General features: G+C 42.6%; 2 protein-coding genes across 5 annotated transcripts in view; both read right to left on the bottom strand.

Annotated features, from left to right (window-relative positions):
* Nucleotides 1-997: 997 nt before the first annotated feature.
* LOC144715075 (5'-3' exonuclease family protein) lies at nt 998-6,803 on the bottom strand. The gene is made up of 8 exons (XM_078589957.1): nt 6,494-6,803; nt 5,894-6,088; nt 5,549-5,719; nt 4,303-4,484; nt 3,733-3,943; nt 3,482-3,608; nt 2,191-2,663; nt 998-1,310 (listed from the first exon to the last, which is right to left on the bottom strand). Exons 1-8 carry the CDS (start codon nt 6,701-6,703, stop codon nt 1,116-1,118), a joined length of 1,764 nt encoding a protein of 587 aa, XP_078446083.1. The 5' UTR covers nt 6,704-6,803; the 3' UTR covers nt 998-1,115.
* Nucleotides 6,804-14,617: 7,814 nt separating this feature from the next.
* The window catches only part of LOC144715189 (Pleckstrin homology (PH) domain superfamily protein), a 6,611-nt gene continuing 2,559 nt past the window's right edge, over nt 14,618-18,669 (bottom strand). The window contains exons 4-11 of one of the 4 annotated variants that reach the window (XM_078590097.1): nt 18,250-18,487; nt 17,439-17,485; nt 16,647-16,674; nt 16,515-16,565; nt 16,324-16,424; nt 15,715-15,837; nt 15,046-15,135; nt 14,618-14,926 (exon numbers count right to left, since the gene is read on the bottom strand). In XM_078590097.1, coding sequence (XP_078446223.1) covers nt 14,816-14,926; nt 15,046-15,135; nt 15,715-15,837; nt 16,324-16,424; nt 16,515-16,565; nt 16,647-16,674; nt 17,439-17,485; nt 18,250-18,487 — 789 coding nt within the window. In that variant the 3' untranslated portion in view covers nt 14,618-14,815. The remainder of the gene's footprint in view (nt 14,927-15,045; nt 15,136-15,714; nt 15,838-16,323; nt 16,425-16,514; nt 16,566-16,646; nt 16,675-17,438; nt 17,486-18,249; nt 18,488-18,669) is intronic. The other 3 variants (XM_078590098.1, XM_078590099.1, XM_078590100.1) reach the window with 3 other exon arrangements.

The following is an 18,669-nucleotide window of genomic DNA, read 5'->3' as shown; positions in this document are numbered from 1 at the left end:
TTACCGTCGGACAAAAAATTGTCCCGTCCTTTGTCCCTGCACTGAATCCGGACATCTGACGGGACAAAATTAGTCCCATCCCATCCATCGTCCACGTCAGGGACGATCCGGAACAATATTTGTAAGCTTAGAGTAAATCATTGGCGGCAGATGACGGAATGGAACATCATGTAATGGAAGAGGTGAAGACTTTTGTTCCACTAGCTGAATCAGAAGTAGGGATCAACATGTCTGGATGATGATGATGATGCATGATGCCTAAGATGATGTCACCAAATGGTCAAAAAAATTAAGATGACATCGTCATCATCACTAGCTGTTGATGCTGATGTCATCCTTCTGCAGAGTACCCAGTATTTGTCATTGGTCGCGTTGACATTAATGTTGACTTTGTAAAAGTCAGCGACCGTTTGGCTACTGTGTTGCGGCTGCTATTTCTCTCTTCCTCACCAGAGCAACCGTTGTCGGACGACGACTGTAGATCCCAATTCAGAGTGAACGAAGCACGTGAAATAACTAAAACACCCTTCTCATGATCTTGCAGTGGGATCTAGAGACAGGTTATTTTGAAAATTATCTACTGTACAACGAAGGGTATTTCAGTGATTAAATTAAGTGCGGGAAATCTCTGTCATGGGCGAATGACGTACCAGATTCGTCGGATGAGAAAGTCACTTGGTGTAGGACCCATTTATCATGTTCGCACATGCGATTGGTAGAGATCAGGAAATACCAAAAATACCCTTTTGCATAACGGGATCCAGCGGTGGGTTGATTAAAAAATATTTATTACTGCTCCCTGAGGGATATTTCAACAATTTAAAAAAGTACGAGGAAACATCTGGGGTCAGAAAAGTTGCTTTTTAAAATCCTTTTTTAGTCCACTGGAGGGTATTTCAACAATTAAAAAAAGAGTTATTCATGAAGTCAAAGTCAGCGACAGACTGACTTTGTTAACACTCGCACTTACGGGCTTTTAATTGGTTAACAATACCGATTAATACAAATTTCAGGCCCATTAACAAGATGGTTAGAAATTAATTTAATAGACAGGACTTTGTACTTTGTGGGCCCATTTACACAGTCCATGAAGAGAGAGGTGAGAGAAAGAGAGACTAGTCAAAGAGGAGTCGTCGCCTCACACCCTTAGAGAGGCCCCGGTCAACTGTCAACGGTCTCTGTCTCTTCTCGGAGGACGGGATCTGGTGGGTCTTTGTCGCCCTGTAGAACTCGGTGATGCTGAGCTGCTTCTCACCCGACCTCGGAGAGCCCGTGGCCAACATCCCCTTCATCTTTGACTTTGACTCTCCCTGGTCAAAGTCAACCATCAGATAATCTCAATACCAAACCCCTTTCAAAAGAATGAAGTTAGGATTCAGTGCCCGTCAATGTCATCAACCCTCGTCGACAGTCGATGACAGTTGACATAACCAAAGTCATCTACATGCGGACGGGCCAAATAGACAGAGGCAAGCATCAACCACCATGGATATATAGTTCCGGATCGTCTTGGACGTGGTCGATGGACGGGACAGGATGAATCTCGTCCCGTCCGATGTCCAGAGTGAGTTCAGGGACGAAGGACGGGATGGTTTTTCGTCCAGATAAAAAAACCGTCCCATCCAGTCATACCGGGACTGTTTTTCGTCCCGTCCAGCCCTCCTGGGACGAATTTTCGTCACAAAATTTGTCCCGGACGAAAAAATCCACTTTATATTTTTAATATATTAATATATATTTTCTCAAGTTTTTTAGGGAATTACTGAGGAGATAGAACACAAAGGGACATATGTACAATTATTTCTGAGTTGCGTCAATTTGCACGCACATAAAAATACAGGAACTTTGATGCAAATTGTCATTGCGAGGCCACGTGGCAACATCTCAACTGTCGGATGTGAATCTGGCGGTTTTCCATCCAAATTCGTCCGTCCATCGTCCGAAACCTCCAGACGGACGGTTTTTTCGTCCCACGGGATGAAAACCGTCCCGTCCGGTCGTCCCCAGGACGAATTTTCATCCCGAAATTCGTCCGTATCCTCGGACGGGATGATTTTTTCGTCCCGGGACGAAAAAATTGTCCCATCCGCATCGTCGGGGCTGTTGACGAGCCGTTGATGTTGACAATGTCATCAATAAATAAACAACGTTGTCGGAGCGTGCCGATCCCTAAATGGATAACTTAAGTACCTTATCTTCCAGGAATCTGCTGACTTCCCCGGGAAAAGCGGCCTTCACCAACTGCACATTCTCGTCGGTGACCAGGAACCAGGACCCACCATCGAGGAGAATGGAAGGCGGTTCCTCCTCCTCTGATATGCCTGTTGACTCATCAGTTTCTGATGAGGGGAAGTCAACGGGTTGACCACCGGGGAGCTCCACACTGGGGCTGGTCAAACTGGGGGGCAGTCTCTTCCACTTCACCACGTAAAAAGGATGGGAAAACCTTGTCTTCTTCCTCTGTATTGAATGAAACTTGTATTGACTGCACAGGAGAGACTCTCTTCCGGGATGGTCTGCCGCTTGTCTCAGGAAGATGGTCGTTAACATGGGAAGAACTCTTTGCCGGGTGTAAGATGGATTCCAGTTTAGGTAATAAGACATGAAGTCCGCTAAGTCTTCCATCTTTGGTTCCCGCCACTGGAGAGACTGTGCTTCTTCCCCTAGATTTAAAGAAAAAAATTGAAGTAAGATCTATGGAGGTCAATATTCAGCACGTTTTGTGAAGCCTAAAACCCTAGATATGATGCATCAACATCGTATCTATGGATAGTTGGTCATATTACTGATACGAACCTTGATGTAGGCTCGTATTGGGGAAGGGCCTAGACGAGAAGGCGTTGATGTTCCTGGGGTTGGAGAGTATAAAAGGGAGCGATTGGAGGAGAGGTCGAACGGACGAGGAAGGGATTGAACGGGGACGAGCCTGAAGACACAGTGAGGTAGAGACAATCACGAAGGACCGGGATCACAAAGGGAGAGACGAGAATTAGACATGGAGAGGGGAGAAAGATGACTTACTTCATTCTTCTTGGGCTGCCCTCCTTAAAGGAGGGCAGGGAGGGTACCCTATTTAAAGAAAATACATAGGTGTCAAATGATTAAAATGCCCCTGTGGGCTACAATGACGAGACTACTCCTAGATAGGATGAGGATCATAGCAGTTACCCATTAGTTTCTGAAGAGAAAGGTCAAATCTTAAAGTGAAATCAAACAAATATCTGTATCTCTCACTTTGGGAGGGAAGTGAAGAATAATTGGGAATAACAGGTACAAAACCCAGAACCCCAAGCTGAAATCCTGAATCCGTAAACCCTAATCCCTAATCTGTTTATTCTAAATGCTAAACAGCAAAACCCTAATAACCAAAATGCCCATACCTTGAACAACAAAAACCTAAATTCCAAAACCTTAAATTGAGAGAGAATCATTAAGGTCATGGAAGAGACGAGGATGAACCGGAAGGCTGATAACAACTTACTATCAGAACAGCAATTTAAATAGATGTCCATGATTTTCTCGTTTGGGAAATCATCCAAGGTTGAAATCTTTTGGCAAATTCTGATTCTCCAACTTTCTTGCTTCTTCAGCTCTTTGCTTTGGCGCGCCTGAATGCCAAATAAATCAATAAAATTATTTTTCAATTGACTTTCAAAGATAAACAGAAAATAGTGGAGTCAAATTTTTGAGATGCCCTTTGAGAAAGAATCAGATCACAGAGGCACATAATACCTTTTCACAGGCCGTGCATGCACATTTGAATCCTGGCACCTTAAGAACACACTCTCTATCTTTAGAAACTTCGCAGAGGAGACAAGGAGAAGTTAGGTGAGTCCGCTTGGAGCCTGGATGACCACATCGTTCGCAGTGAGGAGGCAGCCTAGTCTTTGGGGGGGTCTGAGAAGTCAACCAAGAGCTCCCTTTTTTCCCCATTTCACCCAATCTGAAGAGAAAGCAACCAGACGTTGGAAACCTAAGGAATTCAATGTTTTAATACCAGGGATCACAAGGAGATAACAAACAGAGCAGAATCTATTATCAGCCATCCATACAGACCTCAGGGCAGAAAGCGGATCAAAACCCCTTCATATCTTCTGTTCAGTCCCATTCTATCCAATCACCAATTGTTGGCCAATTACCCTACTTTCACTATCATCATGATCTTTTTCGTCATCCATTCTATCTAAGCCCATCAGATGAGAACACAACTGCGGACTCTGATGGATTACTGAAATAATTCCAGTGCAACCCATTTGTCATCCATCCACAAACCTTAATCTCAAGGAGATTCTCTGAAAATACCTTTGCAGAATCTCATCCCCTGGAAATTGTCGGACAAGACGAAAAGCCGAGTCAATGCCAATCCCAGGCACTCCTTGTAGATCGTAATCATTGCCGACGAGGAGAGATATGGCTATCAGGTGCTGTCTCTTCAGACCCAGCATGGATTCAATGTCTGATAGGTTGTAGCATTCAAATGGCTCCTGCAAATTCAGATCCCGTTTACTTCATTATTTCTGGAATATTTGAATGAATTGAAAAAACACAGTTACTATTGATAGAAAACAGAAAGGTTCTTTATAAGAACCTATCAAAGGAAGAAGTTACAGGAATACAGACTGACAGTCGCGTGCGCACGAACATGCGCTTGTGCTGAGAGCCTTTAAGTACGAGTGATATCCCGAGTTCCTTTCACAATTTGGAATTCTAGAATTTTTTTTACAATTGGGAAAGGCCGTGCATGGCTATGGCCGGGATGGTGGAGCAATTCTGCATACCAGAAGGGGAGGAGTTCTATCAGGCTTCTCCAGGCTACTTCATTTAACTCTTGATTAAAACTCTCTTTATCTCTACCTCTTGTCTTTGTCGTGATGTGTTTGTGAACTCATTCTGCATTTGCATTTACTGTTTTACTGTCAAGATCCACTCGATTCCTGACCTTTGCGGTTTAGATTGGAGAAGTAACTCCATCAAAAACCAACCGGTTGACAAGGTCAACGTTAGACATGTGCTGACTAAACGGCAGCAACTCATTTTATCTTCATAGATTTGTCATAATCAAAAAAAAAATTCAAAAGAAAAAAATGTCATAATCATGAAGATCCGAGGCGATTGAATGGATTAAAAAATGACGATCACTCAGAAGGTTATTAGGTCATAACAATACAATGGAACATTTCACCACAGATAATACAAATTTCACAATTTATTTTTTTGAATTAAAAACTTCTCAAATATAATAGTTTAATGAATGAAAAAAACAGTGATAAGCGATAAGTAAGCCACACATTGCTGAGATGAAAGCAAATTTGGATCAACTCTCAACTTTACTGAATGCATAATCACGAAGATCAGATGCAATAGATCAAATTCTCCAATCAGTCACTCTCCGAGATTACAAGTGTATTAGATAATATCAATAGAATTTTACAGGTTACCTCGGATTATGCAAAAAATTACAAAGGGGTTATTGAAACGCACCCAGAAATCATACAGGATCATGGCAATGGGGAAGTTTCCAATATTGAATCTGCGATGTGTTACTAACTTTAGAGTTTGAGTTCATGGATTTGATCACAGACTTGGCCCCAAAGAGAAAAGCATCGCTATCTGCTGTGATGCAGAAGTCCACATCACCATCCGCATTCAATTGAGCGCATAAAGCTTCAGCCTCGCCACTTGCTCTCACAACCGGCATGCCCATCACTTCAAGCAGCTCCTGTTTTAATAAACCAAATCAAAAGACATCATTAAACATATTTTCAACTCGATAATTGAATTCAAAATTTTATCTCTGGCCATGGTGAATCTCATCAGTTTGAAGCGGTAATCGAGATTAATAAATTTAAATCGGATAAAAAAATGTTAGAAGAATGATCATAAGGGAACTCACCACACACTCCTGGACACATTTGGTGAAGAAAGAGTTTCTATTGAATTCAGAACCTTGTTCATCGTCCCTCTGAGGAAGATTTACGGCAAATTCAGAGGGATCGAGTCCCGCCGCGCGGCAAAAACGTTCAATCCTCGCCTGCGACTTCAAACGAGGTGCTTCCCCATCAACCACAAACACCGGATAAGCTCCCATCTGCCAAACCAGGAAGATTTCCGTGCAGATTTAAGCACTTAACATTGTGCTAAGAGCTAAATCTGATCGCAATAGCGCACATTTCCTCTAAAATCTATTACAAGCAGATAATTATCCTTAACATTCCATCTCAAGACCTGCCACCAAGTCTAAGACTTAAAATCCTCAACGTGGGCTCTGATACCAAGTTAAAATTCAAGCGATTATCACATTGCTAAAACCTCTAGCTGAAAGCAAAGGTGTTACTTTTCCTCTAAAATGTTATATACAGGGTGTTTTCTTCAACCCACGCATCAAATCCGCCTAACATTGAACCACTGCATGCGGTTAATTCCTACTATGTCGTGTTAAAAAAAAAATTCAACAGATTGAAGAACAACGAGAGAAAGGGCAAAATAGAAGTACCCTGGAGAAGAGATTGACGGTGCGGAAGAAGGTGAGACGAAGGTGAGGGTTACGGACGGGTCGCCGGCCGGCGGCTGGCTTGACAGCGGCATCGTGTTGGATGATCCAGAAGGAGAGATCGACGGCGACACGCTTATCGCGAAGAAAATCCATGCCCTCGAAACGAGCGCAGGGTTTGAGCAGTTCCCAAAAATTTCCACAGATCCCCATCGACCCTCCTTCCTCCCTCGATCATGAGAAAATCTCGCTCTCTACTCTCGAGATCGCGGGAGAGAAGAACCGGATGAACTCTGAGGATCGATCTTCTGTGAACTTCTGTTTCCGTTGGAATCATTTGAAATTATACCGCATTGTGTTCTTCGATGGATGACGGATGACGGATGATTCATAAGGGATGGTATACTTAGGATGGTGGATGATGGATGATGGATGGTGGATGGTATACTGAGGATGGTGGATGGTATACTGAGGATGGTGGGTGATGGATGATAGATGGTGGATGATGGATGATGGATGAGAGATGGTGGATGGTATAATACTGAGGATGGTGGATGGTGGATGATGGATGATGGATGAGAGATGGTGGATGGTATAATACTGAGGATGGTGGATGGTGAATGATAGATGGTGGACGGTATACTGAGGATGGTGGATGATGGATGATAGATGAGAGATGGTGGATGGTATAATACTGAGGATGGTGGATGGTGGATGATGGATGATATATGGTGGACGGTATACTGAGGATGGTGGATGGTGGATGATGGATGATGGATGAGAGATGGTGGATGGTATAATACTGAGGATGGTGGATGGTGGATGATGGATGATGGATGAGAGATGGTGGATGGTATAATACTGAGGATGGTGGATGGTGAATGATGAATGATATATGGTGGACAGTATACTGAGGATGGTGGATGAGAGATGGTGGATGGTATACTGAGGATGGTGAATGATGGATGATAGATGGTGGACGGTATACTGAGGATGGTGGATGAGAGATGGTGGATGGTATACCGAGGATGGTGAATGATGGATGATAGATGGTGGACGGTATACTGAGGATGGTGGATGATGGATGATAGATGGTGGATGTGATGGCGCGGCACCGTCCGACACCGCAGGGCGGTCACTCGAGGAGCCAGCACCGTCATCGAGCCCGCCACCGACACATGTCCAGCCGTCACGACGAGCTGCAGCATCGATGCGCAACCCCGGGTTCAGATATTCGGCGTGATGACACGCCACCTTCGGATCGTTTTACTTGTTTCTTATTTTCTTTTCATTGCTTTCTCGTCTTTATCATTTTGTCGTTATAGTGAGGGGAAGAACCCATATGCAGGATATCTTCCCCTCCCATCTACCTAGTGGGCCTTTCAAGCCCTTTTATTTTCTTTTTCTTTTTCCCTTTGTAGTTTAAGGGGCCCATTTCATCCTTCCTATATAAGGGAGGGGTGGGCACCCCCCCCCAGACCACTCTTGATTTTTCATTGGAAATTATAAGAAGAAGAAAGAAGAGGAAGAAGAAGAAATAAGAAGAAGGAAGAAGAAGAGGAAGAAGGGAGAGAGGAGAAGGAAGAGAAGGGAGGACCCGCCGCCAGCTCCTCCGCCGCCGCCCGCTCGTCGCTCCTCCGTCGGCTTCACCACCGCCGCCGTCCAGGTTCGCCGCCGCCGACTGGTCTCGCTGCCGCCTGCTGACCTTTCTGCCACCCCGCCTGACCTCCCCGCACGATCTGCCTCGCCGCCGACTGCCCGGCCTTTCCGCCGCCCGCCGAGCGTCCCCGCTCGACCTGCCTTGCCGTCGTCCGCCCGGGCCCCAGGCCACCCGCCGATCGACAACGCACGCCGCTCCGTGTCTGTGTACGCTGCCTGGCTCCCTGCGCGCGCACGACGATCCAGCCCTGCCCGTCACCTACGGGTCGTGACCAAGGCCGCTAAGGGAGGAGTCAGTTCGCCACAGTTGTGGGCAGTCGCCGCTGCCCACTGTCGGTGCTGCCCGCCCCGCGACGCCGTTCGCCCTCCGTGTACTCGCACCGAGCCTACGCCGTGTATTCGCCGCACCCGACGCCGCCGCACGCCGTGCGCCGTCACCACGCCCCGCGCGGTGCCCTGCCCTCACTGCGCCCGTGCCGTACCTGACCTCCACACCGCCTGGTGCTGCCCTTGCTGCCTGGCCGGCCGTGGGCCAGGCGCCCACTCTCGCCGAGCACCCTGCATCACCACCATCCACTGATGGAAACGCCGTCGCCACCTGCACACACCATCCCGACGCCGGTGCCCGACGCTTCTATTCTCCGGATCTTAGTGCTACGAGATATCCATCGCCAGCACGACGAAGGTACCCCGTCCCTCTGCCCTTAACGTCTCTTACTTTCTTCACTATACTTTCGTATTGCCTCCTCCGCGCTCGGGTTAGATATAGGTGAGAGTGAGACAGGTTGAGAAAACGACGACGAATTTTTCGAGAGTCTTACCAGGCTGGTACGAGTCGGGCGAGCCCGACGAGTGTGAGCATCAAGGCGGGATAGTCCCGTTCGGCGACGAACTCGCCCTCGACCCTCTCGGGCGAGGTTCGGGAGGTCCGTTTGACCTCACCAGAAGCGATCCCGTCAATCTCCGGAACGGCAACACCGCATCTCGACACTCGCACGTACGACAGTAGGACTTCTCACGCATTCCCGTCATCATTTATACCTGTCCCATCAGCATTATCGGATGACACTGATCGTCATTGTCCCATAGAGTCCCTTATTCGACACCGAGCCGTTACCCTCGGTGACGACCGGACGACGTCTTGACGACATCCGGCATCAGGATGGTATAATCCTGAGGATGGTGGATGGTGGATGACCAGTGACGGTTTGGGACACATGGAACTGGACTGAACCCGTCGTCCATAAAGTCGTCCGACAATAGTACATGTGCCATCTAGGGTTGGGATTTGTTCGTGGATGGTGGATGGTGGGTGATGGGTGATGGGTGATGGATGACGGGGACAGTTCGGGACACACCGAACTAGACTGAAGCCGTCATCCCTTCAGTCATCTGTTGTAGTACATATATCGTTAGGGTTGGGATTTGTATGTTGAGACTAGGGTCGGATCGTCCCTGTCCTATCCCATTCTGGTCCCAGTTTATAGCAAAGACCTAAACCTTAGCTAAAGTTTGATACCAACCCTCAACTTTAAGACTGTTGAGGATTTGTACCTGGTTCAGCTGCATTTGCTCTGGTGCCCCTCATTCAGCCTTATTTTTTGTAATTTTGAGTCATTCTGACATGCCCCCTATTAATAGAAGGTAGTAACAACACAAAGGAGTAGAATAAAAAGAAACTGAAAACATATCAAGAAGAAGATGAATTCCAATGATGCTTTCATCTATTCAATTAAAAAAGGAAGGGATTATTTCAAGATGGGTATTTTTCACTTGCATGCTTGATAAGAGGCCAATAAATATGTACTCCAAATTCTGCTTTAGTCAGATTTTAAAAAGCTTGAAAACTCCTTCCCTAACCTTGACTGCACAAAGTGTGGTGGAACTCAAATGTCTTTCGTGTGTCGATAATTAATAGATTGTGAAGCAATTTTTCTTGCAGATTAAGTTTCACATAAGAGATTAATCTAAAGCCCACAGATGACTCCTGTGTCATCCATAAGTTGATGGAACCAAAGCATCGGAGTAAGAATAGAGCTCCAGCTGAAGGGTGATTGAGAAAAACAGTCCTTAGCAAAGTGCAGAATTAATATATCACATCGTGGAGTGGCTGCTGATGTGAATCATTTGGCTTATCCTAATAAGCTTGTGCATGACATTATGAATGTTTGGGAAGTACAGTATTAGATACATGAGTAACCTTGTAAGATGTATATACCTGGATGAATTAGTATTACTCTTTTCTTGTGTACTGTCTCTGACCCATTGGATTCTTGCTAGGTTTTTTAACCAAAGACCCTTATCATCAAGGAGTTGATGTGCATCATTTTGTTGGGACAAGATACTCCCATATTTTGACTTATAAATATCTAAGCCCAAGAAGTATATGTGGCCTATGATCTTGAAACTTGAACCTTGATCTTAAGAGCTTCATAGATAGTTAATATCAACTATGTAGATTGAGAGATGATGTCATCATTATATACAAGGACAAAAGATATTGCATCAATCATTCTCTCTGTGGAGAAACATGATTTTTATAGATACCTCTTCATGAACTTTTACATTGAAGAAAACCTTGTCGATGTTGAGTTTTAAAATTATTATACTAGTGAGTTTGGAAAACAGCGAGAATGTCCCAAATAAAATGATCCACTTAGAATAACGCGTAACATTTATCCACCAACCAAGACTTGTATCTTCAATCTATTATATTTGCACTTTACCTTGTGAATTGATTTGCACTTTCCAGTCATTTTGCTTTAGACAGTTTGACCATCTCAAATTTTATTCAAGAGTGATATCCATAATTAAAAACTCAAAAAGCTTGATTGAATCCTTCATTCTCAAAAAGCTTTAATGAAAAACTCAAAATCCCTGGTTACACCCCCCACACTGTTGATATTGAGTGAACATAGGGACATATGTCACATAGCTTGATATCAAATAGGTAGTGGAATTTTAGGCCATAACATTGCTGCGCAAGTACTATGTGACACATGAAGATGGTTCTCTGACTTTGTCAAGATTTCAAGAGGATGTCATTACTTAACATGATTCACTTGGATTAGTGTGATCAACTTAATGGAGGCACTATCATGTGGATGATATTCTTAGTCATGGTTGGCCAATAATCTGACCATCAATATCTGTAAGCTTCCATATGCATGAAACCCTTATATTAATAGAAAAAGGGCAAGTGAGTTGAGACTCAATGTTCTTGCAAGAAATCTTGCATGGAAAATTATCCTTATAGAAGTACCAGCCTTTCAGAACAAATGACATGCCTTTATGCCTCAAAAAGATCAGTATTGAATTAGTGGAAAGAAGAGAGAGTGGAACCTAAAAGTAAAAAATTCCATGTGTAGTTTTAATAAATAAGGCTTCTACCATTTTTGTTCTCCAAGATGCATAGTTTTTTTTGTTTACTATTTTTTAAGAGGCCAAATTTATCCCAGTAGACACCATGATGAGGATAATAAAAGCTGGCTGGAACATAATATGGAAAGATGTAAAACTATGAGATATTTTCCAATTGGAAGATTGTTGATTTGTTTTCGAATCCATAACATATAGTTCTTGCAACGAGTCACACAAAGACAAAATAGGTGCATGAGAGTATTTATTACTCATTAATTCAGAAATGAATTAGTATGAAAATGTTAAAATGATGTATCTGAATCCTGAAATTCACATAAAGAAACAGGGGAGCTTGACAATGATATAATTTGGATAACATTAAACGAGAGGATGCTTTAGGGAGTGAATTGCCAGAGGCAATTGAAGGCTTGGATGTCAACAACAGCTTTGAAACATGTTATGAAGGGAGGAAAGAAATAGAAAATACTATGAAAATTTTGCAAGGGAAAACGTAATTTAACAAACACAAATGTTAAAACTTTAAACCTTTGCTATTTGCTGGAATGCTCTAACATGTGAGCCGATGCAAAACAATTTACAAACAACATGGAGAAGTGCCAAAATATAGGATTTTGGACAATCGGATGGTTGCCATGTGTTGCCTGGAATTGTTGTTCCATATTGACACCTCCATTTTTAACCGGTTAGTGGTTATGGATGTTTTCATCCTTCTAGGAACCATTCTCATCCATGCCATGTATTCTGTTTGGCTCAAGTCTCTCTCCCTAATTGAGGAACTACTCTGTGTTTTTTTCCATTTTCACTTCTGAAAATTATTCAAGTGTTCATGTATGAGGCCTTCCTGCCTTGATACATATGACTTCTCATATGTTTTGGGAGGTAGAGGGGTATTACTTATCTTTTGAAGCCTTTATCCAACTATTCGTCAGAATTGATGGAGTTGTTGCCTTCAACTGATGGATCTTGTGCAGTGCAAGTAACTGGTAGAGATCGTATATGATACATGAGCTGAAACCTAATTGTGCTGTGTAATTACTTCTTTATCTGTGAAGATATAGGTTCATGATGATCAAGGAGACACTTTAACCAGTACCTCTAGGTTCCTAGATCCATTTCATCTAGTGATACAAACTGGCTTCAGAGTCCACAAATGGAAGAAATCCAGATATAAGAACAGGCCCAACACAGAGGCCAAGCCTAATATGGTGAAACTTAAGCCGTTCATCATGAGAGATGTAAGTTGAGCCACCACTCTCCTTCTCTCCCATTTGGTCTCAATTCCTCGCACTCACCCTCACAGGTTTGACACTTCCCCCTGACAAGTGACCAGTTAATTGCCAATATTTTGTCATCCCCTGACCATTCCACTCTTATCTTTCCTTCGGGAACTTCTATCTCTCATCTCTCCCTTTGGCCTCATTGTGGAGATGGAACAGTCTTTGAGTTTGAGATATTTGCTATTCATATTTTGGAATTACACAAAAGGGAATATGATCAACAAGAAACATATCATCCAGGTGGCCTCTATGCCCGGCTCGAAGATCGCCACCAGCATAAATGTTACAGTAGAAGCTGGTAGGCAGGCTGTTTTAAAGGGGGATACATAGTTAGTAGTCATAGAGCTCGAAGTGTACCGGAGACTGAACGGCCTCTTAATCCAGTGCAGAGGTTTTAGAAGCATCTGGGACCTTTGGAAGATGATTGAGTAATCTAAAATTGGCCATTGTGTGACCTATTGTTGCAAAATTTGAACAATATTGTGAGAGGCTCTTATACATGACCTGTTGATGAACTAGTTATTGGGCCCCCAATTGAATACAAAGCATAAGGTGTATAGGAAATAGTAAGTCCACTTTCATGCAGACTCCCCAATTGAAGACAAATCATGAAATGTATTGGCTGTCTTACGCCCACTTCCATGCATACTCTTACATATCTAAAATTAGAAAAGTACATTTTTTCAAAAAAGTAACAATGGTATTTTCCCCGTCAATAAGCCCTCAGTGGGGCCTCAACAAGGACTCCTTCAATCAATGTGAGAATAAAAAAAACTTTTGGAAGATATTAAACAAGACAATCATAGATTTACTTTGTCATTTCGACTGTGTAACTACATTTGTGCAGGGACAAGCAAGTTTTTCAGCTATGTCACCCCCTCAAGTAAGGCCCACAAGCAAGTTTTTCACCCACGTTACCTCTCTAGGGGGCCCCACTGATTTGGTCAATCAATCATTACTCCTGACAGATGATTGGATCAATCTAATCTGGGTAATGTGATCTGATTGAGAGGATCATATGATGATCTGATTGCATGTGGATCACATTGACAGAGGATCAAACATATCACTTCTCTTGTTCTAAAAGGGGTCAACTCTTACCTTTTCTTAAGTTTATTAACCATGAGGGCGTGCAAAATCATCCTATTTATGTTTTTCCAAATGAATCTCCATTTTGACAAACTTTGATTTCAAATTATTATCTGATGATGGTATTGTGACTAGTGATATCTGAGAGTTAGAGTTTCTCTTTCAAAATTATTCCAAATGAAGAAATTAAGCCTCTAACTAGGGGCATTCTTGGTATTATCATTGAGGAATGGCATGCTTTCCGGCTTCATCCTATCACTTAATCTGTTTAACACCTGAGCCATCATCCTGCATCATCATGGACTGCTGTCATCTGAGGTCATCTGTCATCCAGGACCGCCATCGTCCAGGGACCCAGATCAAGCATCTCAAGCCTAAGGATGAACACTAAGATACATTTTCCTCAAAAAAAAATGAACACTAAGATACAAAGATAAAAACAAGTATATAAAAGATAGGCAAACAGTTAGAACGCAAGATACAAAGAAAGATACATAGAAAGTTGATAGCTGAAAGATACATAGATATATTATGAAAAGATGGACATGAATAATGAATAGAAATTGATAAATTGGTAGGTGGATAAAGTGTGACTGAAAAATATATAGAGATAGGTAGGTTGATAGATTGATAGATGGACAGAGACTGATAGATAGATTGACAGAGACTGATAGGGTGATAGAAAGGAGAGCAGATAGAGATCACTGGGGTAACAGTGGTGTAGGAAACATGTCTACCATTTTTGAACAATGATCATCCTTGTCTCAGAATTGATACAAATATAGATAAACAGAGAAAAAGAGAAAGAAAAATTCAAAGACATGTTGGAGAGACATGCTTTGGGTAAGAGAGAGGAAAATACCAGGGCAAAGACATGTCAGAGAGAGAAAGGTAGAGATAGCGAGAGGGCCCTCTTACATCAAGAGGCAGGGGCGTACTCTTTAATGGCCTCTGCCAGCTTCTCTGCCTCCTCCGCTGTCTTCGCCTTCAGAAGAAAAGTCCTGGGCTTGCTTCCTTCCCCATCACCTCCCTATATCAATAAAAGAAAAACACAAACTCAACATCCAACAACATTCATTCAACAGTTTTACCACCACCCACATTCCAAAGCAACAACCAAAAAACCCCAAAGAGGGATAGCTGGCTTACAACTGTGTGGAATATAGCGGTGATAGTGTTCTTCTGCACGTTGGTCTTAATTCCCGGATAAATCAGCGCGTTGAGCAAGATTTTCCCCACCTGCGATCCTCGCCAAAACAAAGGTCACTGAGATATCGACTTGAGAGCTACCACTAAAAGACAGAGATTTAGAGAGGAACAGAGAGAGAGGATCACATCATTGCGGAGAAGAGATGAAGAGAGAGACACAAATAGGCAGAGCATAAGAGATAGGTGGGAGAGAGTAGCACTTAAATGTGGAGAAGGAAAATATGGAGGTATATATATATAGAGAGAATGAGAGAGAGAAGCACATAGCTGCAGATAGGAAATAAATGAGAGTTAGAGAGATAGATGGAGAGAGAGAGAGAGAGAAAGAGAGAGAAGATCACATCATTGTAGGCAAGGAAGAGATGGAGAGAGAGGAAAGAAAATCATATCATTGTGGATAAGAGATGGTGATATATACGTGCATATATAAATAGAGAGAGAGAGAGAGAGAGAGAGAGAGAGAGAGAGAGGAAGAAGAAGAAGAAGAAGGGAGAGGATCACATAACTGTGGGCAAGAGACAGATGGAGGGAGAGAGAAATAGATGGAGAGAAGATCACATCACTCTGGGCAGGGAAGAAATGAAGATATATAAAGGGAGAGAGGATCACATCATTGCGGACAAGTATAGTGGGCTTTGACTCCTTAGTGGCTTTCGTGGCGCCTTCTTTGCACTTGATGGAGAGCTGACCCATTCCGAAATCTTTCCAGCCTTTCTGTGCAGGGTCCTCTGCCTGGATGAACCAAAACCAGACTGATTAACTAAAAAGGAAAACAGTTTAAAGATTCCACTTGTTCAATGATTCAAGTCAATCATAAAAAGAAAGAAAGATTCGCGAAATTAAACGCATTTGGTTAACAATTAAAAACTGCACGTAGTGTTTGTTGACGATGACGTAAATCATCATCGTCATCCAAAACCCATCATTGTCACCATCATTGACAGCGCCGGCAGCTTGAATGATGATCATGATTTTGCCATCGTCATCACCATTCTGGCCGCAGGTGTATGATCATGATGACTTTGTCATTGTAGCTCGTCATCTAAGTGAGGTTAAGAGAGGGACAATTATGGTCACTGTCATAGTCATCCTACCAACGGAAAAGAGAAGATGATGATATCATCATCCTCATTATCATCCATGCGCGCGCCAATGAAGTGGAGAATAATGACTCCACATCATCCTATCCTCACCATTCTCAGTAACAGCGAACGCTACCTGCATGTAGATCTTGCATTTGACTTCATAGACAACGATGATCCCTTTTTCTTCTGTTCGTTTCAAAGACGGACTGCTTGGTTTTTCCTCCTCATCGTCTGCTAAACCACCAGAAAAATATATAATTGATATCACACAAAGAACAAACTTAGATAAGCAATTTAATCAAGTAAAAAAGGATAATCACTTACCCTCGCCTGAATCCTTGGCTGGCTCAACCTTTGGAAGAGCTCCCTGAGGACCTATTGAAGGTGTAAAGCTTATTCAAGAATGATCATAGCTCTCACCTAATTTCAAATTTGATGGCAGATCAATGAATCTACCTCTTTTATTTATGTAATTGAAATAAATCTATACTCGTATAAATCCGTCATAATTCCAAGAGCAGTCTACCTGCATAATAGTAATAATCATTTCCAAGAGCAAGACTTGTTTGAGTGCAGACAGCCCTTGTTGATGGTCAATTTCTTTTTACTTTGTCTTTGAATTTCATGGCGAAACTGATAATTAAGGTTCCGCATCAGCGATGAGAATGTCGAGTGGATGATGACAAACCATCTTGATTGTCATCATTGTCCTATATCTGTTTGTGACGAATTCATCATCGTTTAAGGATGATGATTATGGCGAATCCATCGTCCATTTTGCAGAATAGGGGAGATTTCACGGAGTAGGGTTTGTGTGTATAGGATGATGATGAGCAAACATGGATAACACTGGTGAAAACAAAAATTCTAGAAGGAGATGATGACGATTCCATTATCCATCCCACAGAAGAGGGGGGACTTCTCGGAGTAGAGTTGATGAGTGGATGATGGCGATGATGAATTTCTCATTGTCCTTGTCATCCAACAGTTGATATCGAATTCATCATCGTTGTGACCATCCATTCATCCTCCATGGATGACAGTGACAATGAAGACAGACAAATTCGTCATCTTTCATCAACCCTACAGAATATCAACAACTAACCGATGAACTGAACTGGGATCAAAGCAGATTACTCTCGTAGATATTCAAAATACTAATTTTTTCGAGAATTAAATTCATAAAAAATTGAATTAAATCGTTCTAAGCCACACAGCCAAGGATTTGGGAGCGTGGATTGCGGATACCAGGATAGCTGGCGCATGCCAACTCTCCTCCTTCCCGGCTCTGGAGGCTGTAATCAGTAAAAACAGTAAGAAAACAGTTTTTAAGTTCATCAATTGACTCTCGGTGATCTGGGTCATGAACTGCCAATTTTTTCTATCTCAGATTTGCCTCACAAATCTAATACAGAATTTAGACTATCAACTGATTATCAAGTATCTGAAGTTTAATCGTGTAATCAATGCTTAAGGATATCGCCAACTGATCATTGAATATAACGTGTATATTGCACAAAGTCCCAATCCATGGGAATGTGTGACGAGTTTGGACATCACATAAAATGATTAATTAATCTGCATTGTTACCTTTGCAATTCTTTTTACCTGATTATGTTAAGAAAAAGATTCACCAAACGTGGAAATTGAGAAATGCACTAAAGATTAGGGTTCAGACTCAATCAGGACAATGACAAATTATCATTGATATCATACATACAAATAAATCACAGAATTCATATCTTGTCATCTTCTCATCTTCTCATCCCTGTCTCATCGTCATCTCATTATTCATCTCGTAACAAAAGCATATGACAAAATTTAGGGATGACAGCTGACAATGTCAAATTAGTTATCACCCGCCAACCCAACAAAAAATAGGCGAAACAAATGAGGAAACATGGAACCCACGGCCTAAGGCGGAGAAAGAAAAACCACAGCATTCCAAAAGTAAGTGTACTTGGGCACACTGCATGGACATACATTTGGCTTTTTTATTCTCCATAGGCTATATCATAAAATTTGTCCACAGAGTTAATAGTTTGAGATAAATGGTTACCTGAAAAACTTGGAAGTTGACTGTCTGATGTTTTAACTGTCCCGAAAAAAGTTGACGTAGCCGAAACTGAAGCAACAGGAGGAAAAAAAACTTGTGTCTCAGCGCAAGACTTAAATACGCTACTCTGAGCTCCATCGACCAACTTCTTCTGACTGTCTCCAGATAGGGCAGCGGTTGAAACACCATCTGACTCTGGAGCATTGGCTCTAAGCCAAGCTACCACATCACTGAACTTTTCCTGAAAAGACGAAGGACGGGTACAGAGTCAATAGTAATCTAGATTTTTGAAGAGGGATATATTTGCAACATGTAACCTGAAAGTGGTATGACCCAGATATTCAGTCGATGTATCATAGGTAGGAGGATGATGAATTCATCATCAGCACTGTGATCCTAGCTGCAGACGACTGACGAGGATGA

This window comes from Wolffia australiana, chromosome 18 (assembly GCF_029677425.1).
Source record: "Wolffia australiana isolate 7733 chromosome 18, ASM2967742v1".
NCBI lineage: Eukaryota > Viridiplantae > Streptophyta > Magnoliopsida > Alismatales > Araceae > Wolffia > Wolffia australiana.
Note: the sequence above shows the minus strand (reverse complement) of the source record. Positions and strands in the feature narration are given on the sequence as shown.